The sequence below is a fragment of the Lagenorhynchus albirostris genome, chromosome 10, assembly GCF_949774975.1.
Source record: "Lagenorhynchus albirostris chromosome 10, mLagAlb1.1, whole genome shotgun sequence".
In the NCBI taxonomy this organism is placed as follows: domain Eukaryota; kingdom Metazoa; phylum Chordata; class Mammalia; order Artiodactyla; family Delphinidae; genus Lagenorhynchus; species Lagenorhynchus albirostris.
Genome location: NC_083104.1, coordinates 71977177 through 71987547, shown reverse-complemented (window position 1 = coordinate 71987547; position 10371 = coordinate 71977177). Strand labels below are relative to the sequence as shown.

The following is a 10371-nucleotide window of genomic DNA, read 5'->3' as shown; positions in this document are numbered from 1 at the left end:
CCCATCACTCTCTACCCCCAGGCCCGGTCCACTCACCGCCAGCCCTGCCTGCTGCACCAGGACAGAAGTCTTATATTCTTGCATGCAAACCAGCACAGCGTAGATGCCACCCTCCCTGGCGAAGAGTGGACGCCACTCGTGCTTGGTCATGAGCAGGTAGAGGAGGCGCAGGGCCAGCACCACCACCATCTTCTCTCCCACCTGGTTGGTCAGCAGCTCCACCAGCGTCTTCACTAGCTTCTCTCTGAGAGAGAAGAGACATCGGGGTCCCCCATCCCAAGAGTCATGTCTGACTGCCCGCCCAACCCTGTCCACCAATATCCAGTCCATCACCCCCCAGCCCCCTCCATCCTACTCTCCCTGCCTCAGTCCCAGTCCTGCTGCCCTCTCCTCTGCAGTCTGTCTCAGGCTCTTCACCTCATCAAGTAGGGAGTACTACAAAAAGGTTATGAACTCTGGTTCATCTTTTCAAATAAATCTATAAATTTAGTATAATGCTAATCAAAATGCCCAAAAGGTTTAAAAAAAAAATGACAGGCAGAGATTTAGGCATAGGAAGAGAAAATGCAAGAATTGTCAAGAAATGTTTGGAAAGAAATAATTGTAGACTTGCCTACTACTTATCAAAATATAAACTTACAATAATTAAAACTCTGGAAACAATACAGGGTAGCCAAACAGATGAATAGATGAGAAGAGAGATAAGGGTAGCATCTCAGACAGTGAGGACAGGAAGGACCATACAAAACGTGAGGCAGAGACATGTGGCTATCTATCTGAAAAAACGAAGGCTGGAGCTCTGCTTCACTCCATTTGCAAAAATAAACCTCAAACAGATTTTAAAATAAACATGAAAAGTAAAATCATAAATATTTTTAGAAAGTAAAAGGAAATATTTTTATAATCCTAGAATGGAATAGACCCTCTTAAAACCCAGAAGCCATTTTTTAAAAGTTGAAAATATAGCAACATGAAAATCTGAAACTTCAGCATAATGAAAGATACTACCCACAAAATTAAGAGCCCAGCCACATAAGCTAGAGAAAGGGTCCGGTGGAAATGCTGATCTGAAGGGAAGGAAGAAGTGTCTCCAGAGTTTCTAGATCACAGTGAGCATCACAAGAGGAAAAAAGCCGGGACTGACATTTTTCTCCACAGTGACAGAGATGTATATTGAGGAGGTGGCCTGGGAAATAGGAAGGAAAGGAGGACAAAAAGAGAAATTCTGGGAAATAAGGCAAATAAAAGCACTGAGAAAGTTCTGTGTTTATCTCTGTCTTTTTTGTTGTCATTGTACTGGGGTCTCGAGGTCCAGAGGTCCTGGGGTCCATAGAGCCCTAACTCGACCAGGTGCCGATGGGGACCAGCGGCCAGAGTGCTAACAGCCCCTCCCCATGTAGAGATGCTTTCTGTCTTCTCTCATGAGCTTTATGATGACTACAACGTGAATCGAAAAGTGCTTTAGATATATATCCCTCTCTGTAGCCATGATTTACTATAAACAAGTTAACATACATATGAATGCATCTGAACATGAATAAATAAATATGAGTAAGGATGTTTACTAAAATGTTAACAGTGACTATCTCTGCATAAAGGGTTTTCAGATGATTGTTATCCTCACAATTTTCTATTTTTCTTACAGTGAGCATGTATTTTATATTCAGAAAATTAAGTTAATATGATTTTGAAAGAAAAAGACAAGCAAAATATTTGAAACAGAAGTAATGGATTAATATCCAAAATGTCTGTAAATTAAAAAAAAGGTTAAGGCCAGGGACTTCCCTGGTGTCACAGTGGTTAAGAATCCGCCTGCCGATGCAGGGGACACAGGTTCGTGCCCCGGTCCAGGAAGATCCCACATGCCGCGGAGAGGCTAGGCCTGTGAGCCATGGCCGCTGAGCCTGCGAGTCCAGAGCCTGTGCTCCGCAACGGGAGAGGCCACAACAGTGAGAGGCCCGCGTACCACAAAAAAAAAAAGAAAAAAAAGAATCCGCCTGCCAGTGCAGGGGACACAGGTTCGATCCCTGGTCCAGGAAGGTCCCAAATACCGAGGAGCAAGCCCGTGCACCACAACTGCTGAGCCTGCGCGCCACAACTACTGAGGCCCGTGCACCTAGAGCCCGTGCTCCGCAACAAGAGAAGCCACGGCAATGAGAAGCCCACGCACTGCAACAAAGACTAGCCCCCGCTTGCCGCAACTAGAGAAAGCCCACAAGCAGCAACAAAGACATAACGCAGCCAAAAATAAATTAACTAATTAAGAAAAATACATTAAAAAAAAAGACTAAGACCCAATAAGAAAGTGGGCAAAAGATAAGAATATTTATAGAAGAAGAAATACAATACATGCAAATATGACTAACTTCTCTAGAACTAAGAAATTAAAACAAGGAGGTACCAATCACTTCAAATTTTCCCAACCTGATAGATTTAAAAAATGATTAATATCCAGTACTGGCAGATGTGAGGAAAAACAGATCGATCAGAACACTATTTGAGAGAACAGACTTGTGGTTGCCAAGTGGAGGAGGAGAATGGGGGGGGAAGGATTGGGAGTTTGGGATTAACAGAGGCAAACTATTATATATAGAATGGATAAACAACAAGGTCCTACTGTATAGCACGGGAACTACATTCAATGTCCTGTAATAAAACATAATAGAAAAGAATATGAAAAAGTACATATATATGCATAACTGAATCATTTTGTTGTACAGCAGAAATTAACACAACATTGTAAATCAACTATACTTCAGTAAAATAAAATTTTTAAAAAGAACGCTATATTTGAACTTGGGTATAATCATACTGCAGAGTCCGAGGCAGTAGTGAAGAATGAGGTAGCACCATGCGGACTGACATACTGAGTGTAGACCTACTGCGTGCAGGGGGAAAGCTGCAGAAACAGGAAGAGTGAGATCACATATACGAAAACACAAACTCAGAAAACACACTAACAAACGTCAATCTCTATAAGGTCTGAAGGATATGTGCTGGGACATGACAACAGTGGTAAAAACGGACCTTGCCTTTTCATTCTGTTCTTTCATATGCTTTAGATCTTTTAAAATAAGAATGCAGTTGTGTATTATGTGTATAACTAAGAAGTATTTAAAATTTTTTTTTAATAGATAGAAAGCAGGGAGGGGGGAAAAAGAGGGGAGAAAAAAGAAAACTCAAGCTCAAAAGCCAAAAGGACCTAGATTTGAATCCTGGCTCTGTTATCTGTGAAACTGGACAAGTTACTTAAATTCTCTAAGCCTCAGTTCCTGACCCACACAATGGATAAGAACAGCATCAAATTCTCCTCTGGAGATAGAAGGATTTAATGAGAGAATGCTTATAAAATTTTAAGCACAAGGCCTGGCACTGAACAAATGCTCCAAGAATATTAACCATCGTTAATATTCCACCCTTCTGCTCAGCTACCCCTCAGGCTGACCCTTCTTTCCTCCTAGCCTTTCTAACTCTTGATCTCATAGCTCCTTCCCTCCCCAACCATCCTCCCCCACTGACAGCTTAAACCATAACCCCCTCCACCTCTCCACGGTTCTAACCTTAGGGATCTGTCGGGACTGACCAGAGGGTGGTCCCGTTCAGTGACTTCCTCCACGGCCTGAGAGAGGGCATAGAGTCCCGAAAGCTGCAGATTTGTGTCCAAGCTGGATACCTGCACGGTGGCCACGACCGCTGCCACATGCTGATCCAGGGAACTGCGTGGCCCAGGACCCCGCAAGGCTCTAGCCATTTCTGAAAGCGGTGAGGGAAAGGCAGTGCCTTCAAAAAACTGTGGCACCTTCACGTTGGAAGTCTTTAAAGGTCAAGTCCAGTTATCCTACTGACATTTTAACACACTGTTCACTACTGTAGCTTGCACCTAGAACTTTCCCAATTCTGTGTGAGGGATTTAATAGTCAAGCAATGAAGATGACCGTACTCTGGAATATGGACCCTCCTTTTCCAGGGATACTGAAGAAAGGGAGCAGTGATCAATTACCGATGATCAAGGTCGAAGGAAGGAAAATGGATGCACGCTTCCAAAGCATTTTCCCATACAAAAGTGACCTCCCTCCACGGCTTGCCCTCTGCCCTGACTACCCACTTCTCTGGGGACCACCCGGGACTTGCTCCAACCTCTTTGCCCTCACCTCCCAGCACCTGACTCACCACTGGCTGCCTCCTTCATCTCGGCGGGCAAAGCTATCCCCTCAGTCACCAGAAGCTGGTTAAACAGCTGCGAATCACTCTGTGCCATGGGGGGCTCAGTTTTTCCCCTGGCAGGCTCTGCCTCTAACTTAAGGGGCTTTGCTTTGGGGGACTCAGCCTCTTCCTCTGAGAAGTTGGCCTCTGACTTGGACTCCTCTTCCAGAACTGGAGAACTGGAGTGACTTCGTGAAGACGACGAGCTGCTCAGTGCCTTGGGTGGCAGCCCGTACTTGGTGTAGATCTGAGAGTTGAGCAGGTCGCTGAGGGCGCTGCCCTCAAACCGATTACTGAGAACCTGCAGCAGACCCTCAGCCATCGCTATGGGCACGGAGATTTCACCTAGGGCCTTCTCACCCAGGGTCTGGCAACAGAATGGTATGTATTTTTTAGGAAGGAGCAGACGCAAAGGCCTTGGGGACAGGAACAGAAGGGCGGCCACCTCCCACCGTACCTTGCACACCTGCTACATACTAGACCCTCCCAGCATTTGCCTCCTCCCCCAGCAGGACCCCCCCCCCCCCCGCCGCCCGGCTCTCTAACCTCTCGCTTCAGCCTTCCCCTAGGCAGTCCCATATGGCAAACTACCTTAGAGGATCCCGCCTCCAATGCCATTGCAAACCCCCCAGGTATCGCAGGCCTGTAATACCTCATCCAGGTTCTCCCGAAGATTCTGGAAAATTGGCTGCTGCTCACATACATCCAACTTCTTGATGAAGAAGAGGAGCTCCCACCACTCAGCCTGGGTCAGGTATCCCAGTTTCTCGTTCTTCTGAGGCTCGGGCTGGAGGTAGGGCAAAGAGTAGAGCCCATCCACCGCCTTCCAGTCCCAGGAGGGAAGCGCTGAGGAGACAGGGAGGAGGGGCCTCAGCTCCGCCAGGAACAGACTGAATTTCTGAATCTGTGGGGCAGTTCCTGGTCGGGAAGGGCTTCATTCCAGCCACTCCTCCTCTGTTCAGAGACACGACGTCCATGTCCCCTCCCTCCATGGCTCACCTGTGCCCAACACAGCGGTCCCCGCCCCCTTGGCCACAGCTGCTGAAGCCATATCCTCAGCAGTTTCCTGGGGGCCCAGGATCTCCAGCACGTGCCAGTGCACCCAGTAGGTGCGGCCCGTTGACTGCCAAAAGACCTAGCGTGGAGGGAGAAGGGAAGAGAGAAGACAAGGGGGCTCAGCCCTGTGAACCCTGAGCTGTGCAGGCTGGAGAAGACACGGCTGGACCCAGACCTGGGCACACAGTCCTCAGGGGCACACCTGGCTAGGCTTGGGAAACCTCCGTTCAGCAAAAGGCTCCCTTCCCCTACCAGGCAGGCCCTGCCTCTCATCTCTTCCTAATCCGGATGGCCTCCGCGCCCACACTCCCTCCTAGCCAGCTCCACTGGTGGGGGCCAGGGTGTGTGAACATGTCAGCTCTGCTTCCTGGGTGGGAAGGAAGAACTGTTTCCTTGACCTCACAGCCCACCCACTCCTGCCAGATTTTCTCAGCCCTTCAAACAGCCCCCCTCTCCATCACTGACCCCCTTTAAACCATTCCAATTTTCTTGGGGTTTTCTCCTTGGGTGGCCTGCAGGAGTCCCCTGTGTGGATGCCCCAGCTATGCCCCACCCAACACAGACCCCCAACGGTGGACCGCCACCGCACTCTTGCTCACCTGCACAGGGGGCACGCCATTGTTGCTCTGCCGGAACTCGCCCTCGTCCCCGGCACTGATCTCCTCGTAATCGTCCAGCATCCGCACTCGCATGCCCGGCTGCAGGGTCTGCTGCACGTACTCGCCGTAGCCACTACGGCTGGAGAATTCAGCGCGCTGGCGGAAGGCCCGCCCTTGCCTCCTGGGGGTGGCGACGTTGGTGGGGAGTAAAAGGCTGGGGCCTGAAATGCCAGGCTGAAAGATGGACCGGGTTGGCCGGGGTGGCGATGCGGCCTGTTCACTGAGGTTCCGGGCCCAGCCCATGTTCCGCATGAGCTCTGAGATGAGGTTGCCCACAGCCATACTGAACTCCAGCTCCCGCTGCCCCCGGCTTTTCTCCCGGCCAAAATCCTCCCTTGAGGGTCGGGAGCCTCGGTCTCCAGTCCCTGGCTCTGGACTGTTATTCAGCTGATCCAGCAGGGAAGTGACACATAGGTATCGTTTCACCAGGGAGAAGAGCAGCTTTCCTGGGATCTGGAGGACACAGTCCATGGTGTAGGCTCCTCTTCTCCCGGCTTTAGCCCCTCTCCTTTCCCCTCAATATCACCCTCTCCAGAAAAAGATAAAGGCCTCATCCCCATACCTGTAGTTCTCAAACTGTGATTTATAGAAGAAATACACAAGGAGTGCCCTAAAACAGAGATTCCTGATTCTCATCTCAGAGATTCTGAGTGGGGAGGGTAGCATGAACCTTCATTTTAATAAGCTCCCCAGGCTGACGCAGTCCTGAACCACATTTTCAGAAATGATGCCATAGGCCTTGTACACAGCATTTCCCCCACAGCTGCCAGGGTACCTGAGGCAGATGAATGCCCTCAAAGGCCATGCAGTGCTCCTCAGAAGACGTGGTCTCTGCAAACAGCTCCAGCAAAGTATAGCGGCTGTCAAAATCCATGTGCTGCTCGATGCCATCTTGCTGGCTCAGTGACAGAAGGACGTGAGCCCGACTCCCTGCAATCCACACCCAATCTGTATCTTCTCCTCAGTCCCCACTACTTACCCACTGCCTTCCCCCAGACTCTATCCCCTACCCCCAGAGGCTTTCAAACTTCTCTCTGACTGAGACTCACAGGAACACACACATTTTACATGGTAACCTAATGCAAGTGTACACATATGAAACTGAAACATATACTTCAGGTTACAAAACCTACACTACCAAGTGCCATGTACTGATATGTTACACTTTTAAAAATGTTGGTTACAACTCACCAAACTGATTTCATAACCAACTAACAAATCTCAAACCAGTTTAAAAATATAAATTTATTCCCTTCTCTTCTCTGCCACTGCACTGAGAATGGACAGATAAACCAGGTGCTATCATTTTATCCTGTTTACGCACCTGTGATAGCTTAGTTTATATTTTTCCCTTTGCAATGAAACTGATGTCCACCAAATACTAGGTATTCTTACAGAGCTGGGAAATCCCTCCGCTTCCTGTTCTTACTCCTGTAGCCTCATTCTCCCCAGTGTTTACCTTCTTCCCCTGGCTGTCTCTTACCAGCATCATGGGCTGCCAGCGCCTGCAGCATCTTGCCCGCACTCCGACGGATCTGAGGCTCAGGGTTGCACAACATGTGCATGAGCAGGTCTAGGGCGCCTGTCTCCCTGAAGACACCAGTGAGGGGCCCGATGCTGGCGTAGGCGCTGAGCACATGGATGGTGTGGAGCACAGCGGCCGTGAGGCTCGAGGTCCCACCTTCTGCCAGCTGCCTGGCAGCCCTGCGCACCAGCGCCCGCACATCAGCCTCCATCTCTCCCATTGCCACATCATCCAGGCCTCCCGGATCTCGGGGAAAGCTTCCGGAACCCCCAGCTGTTTCATGCTGAGGTCCCTTAGGTAATGCCCGCTCACCTAACAACATGGGGCAGTTGGCGTAGACCTCGGGGGCTGACAGCCACATGAGGATGTGCTCTGCCTTGCCCTCTTCCACACCCACTCTTCCCACTTCCTCACACTTCAGGACACTCCATCGGATCAGGTATTCAGGACGCCCATCATGCCCAGGCCGCTGTCGAAGAAGTTCTTCAGGATATGCTTGCAGCCGGGGCCCCAAGGGCACCATGAGGTCCCCAGGGCGCCGTTCCCCCACCATCCTGACTTCCTGGGACACACAAGGAGAAAGACAGAGGCTGTGTTGGAAAGGGAAAAGGCTACATGAAGGGGGTGGAATCTTGAGGCGTAGACAGGGTGGGTGGTGATTGGTAGGTTGCATGGAATTTAGTGGCCAAAGAGAAAAGGCCAAGAATAGGATGGAATGAATCACTTGAACACACTTTGGGATTTATAAGAGAAGGAGAATGGAGTGAAAAACGGCGATAGAAGGAAATGAAAAGATTTAAGAAATACAAGAAATTACAAAAGAGGATGAGAAGAATAAAAGGCAAGGTGACAAGAAGAGTTGACAGTTAATCAGGACAATTTGGGCAGAACAGCAGGGTGGCTGAGGGGTACAGATCAGGACTTAGAAGGATGACACGGGTGAGCAGGTAGGACAGCAGCCTGTGAGACAGTGGGGCCAGAACAAGCCAGGAAAGTCAGGATGGGGAAGTGGCAGGACAAGGAGTATAAATGACAGGGTAAAACTGGACTGTGGATATAAAAGGGTGGGCCACAGCAGACACAGAGAACAGAGATGAAAGGAGGCCCCCAGGTGCAGATAGCTGAATGGGAAAGGGGTATGAGAATATTGTGAAAGGGGGAGGGGACTAGGGGGCCAAGTAAAATCATGCGAGAAAAAAACCAGGTCCCACCCTGCACTTATGCAATAGGTACGGTGAGGCTCTAAGTCAGGTAGTTATAGACAGAGATGGTAATCGTGGAGTTGAAGGCTAGGGAATGAGGTCAGGAGACAGTAGAGATTCTAGAGAGGCAATATATCAACAGTACAGATTCAGAGTCAGATAAATGGGACTCTGAATTCTGGCTCTTTCACTTACTGTGTGCATGCTTTTGGACAAGTTACTTAACTTCTACGCCACAGTTCCCTCCTCTGAAAGATGGTAATAATATTCATACCCAACTCACGAAGTTGTTGTAAAAACTAAAATCGCTACATAAAGCATTTAGAACAGCCTCTAACATACAGTGAGCGCTTAGTAAACAGAATCTAATATTATTATTCTTAGAGAAGGAGAAGGTAGGATCAGTCCCCAGATAAACGGAACGCTGTTAAGCCAGAAAGGATTATAAATACGTGTGGGGTGATGGCTATGCTAGTGGTCAGGGAACACTATGAAGCAGTGGGGGACAACAGGGAATGATGAGGATAAGAACGGAGGATAAACCAAGATGAAGAAATGGTGATCAGGGCAGGGGTCATGTTGGGGTACAGGGATAGAAGATGAGAACAGAAGGCGTGAAGAGGAGGGGAAACATGGGATGTGGACCTCGATGGGGGTAGGGGTCCAGTTAGCATGGGGGGCAGGACAGGGAGGTAACCAGAGATGTGCGATGGACAACTGATGAGCAGGGTGAAGTAACACCATCGGAAAGGCCTAAATGGGGGGAGAGGGAGGGCTTAGAACAGGAGCAATAAACTGAGGTGTGGAGTCGAGGTCTGGATGCGGGGATGAGACAGCAGGTAGGCGTAGGTGGCAAGATCAGGCCCGAGCTTGCAGGCCCAGGGGCCGTAGAGGAGGCCTGTATCGCCACAGGAACGGGCTTGGGGGGCTGGGTGAGGATGGAGAGGCGCGGTCGCAGGAGGCTGACTGGTCCGAACGAATCTCAGCAAGACCTGGCTCCTGTCGTCAGCCCCACGGAGAGTGGGCAAGGGACCGGGGAGGGAACGAGGCAGGGACCGGGTCGTCGCAGAACTCTCCTCTCACCTCCCACCGCCCGGCTCGGCCCTGCTGGGACACAGCGCTGGTCCTGCCGTCCTGGCCCCGCCGTCCTGGCCCCGCCGTCCTGGCCCCGCCGTCCTGGCCCCGCCTCCTCAGCAGCTCCCTTCCGGGTCACGTCGCGAGTGCACGCACTGCCGGGCGGCTACGGGTCCCACCGCGGCCCACAGCCGAGCGCGGCAGCAGCGCAGCGCGCAAGCGGAGCATGCGTAGTACTCGGGGGCTGCTGCGCTGGGGCGAGCGGCCGGGGGAGGGGTGAGTGGGCGGTTGCCCGCGGAGCCCGGGGTAGTGGTCACATTGCTCCTTTCTCAGCAGCCGTAGGCAGCCCTTTCCATCCAAAATCAACTTTGAAGCCCTCCCTCCCCTTCACTAGGTCTGCCTTCCTCATCCCCCACTGAAACTCACACTCCCACCCTAGGGCTTTCCTCTTATTTTGCACTAGGTCACGTGGCCCTGAGTTTCCCAAACCCGATGCTTTGGATTGGTTGCGTCACTTTTCCTATTAATTAAAATTGCTCCTCTCTGTGTTGACCTAAGCACCTAGCACAGCTGGGGCCAAAGATAAATGCCCGAGCCCCCCCGGAAATGTTCCTCAAGTATAATCCTAGAATTTCAACAGCCCAAAGCACCC

At 50.5% G+C, this 10371-nt stretch overlaps 1 protein-coding gene across 2 annotated transcripts in view; it reads right to left on the bottom strand.

Annotated features, from left to right (window-relative positions):
* CUL9 (cullin 9) overlaps nt 1-9824 on the bottom strand; it is a 38240-nt gene extending 28416 nt beyond the window's left edge. For both annotated transcript variants that reach the window (XM_060162954.1, XM_060162955.1), the window contains exons 1-9: nt 9729-9824; nt 7402-8005; nt 6694-6848; nt 5859-6371; nt 5203-5338; nt 4856-5049; nt 4171-4570; nt 3561-3753; nt 37-244 (exon numbers count right to left, since the gene is read on the bottom strand). In XM_060162954.1, the coding sequence (XP_060018937.1) occupies nt 37-244; nt 3561-3753; nt 4171-4570; nt 4856-5049; nt 5203-5338; nt 5859-6371; nt 6694-6848; nt 7402-7996 (2394 nt within the window). In that variant the 5' untranslated portion in view covers nt 7997-8005; nt 9729-9824. The remainder of the gene's footprint in view (nt 1-36; nt 245-3560; nt 3754-4170; nt 4571-4855; nt 5050-5202; nt 5339-5858; nt 6372-6693; nt 6849-7401; nt 8006-9728) is intronic.
* Nucleotides 9825-10371: the final 547 nt, after the last annotated feature.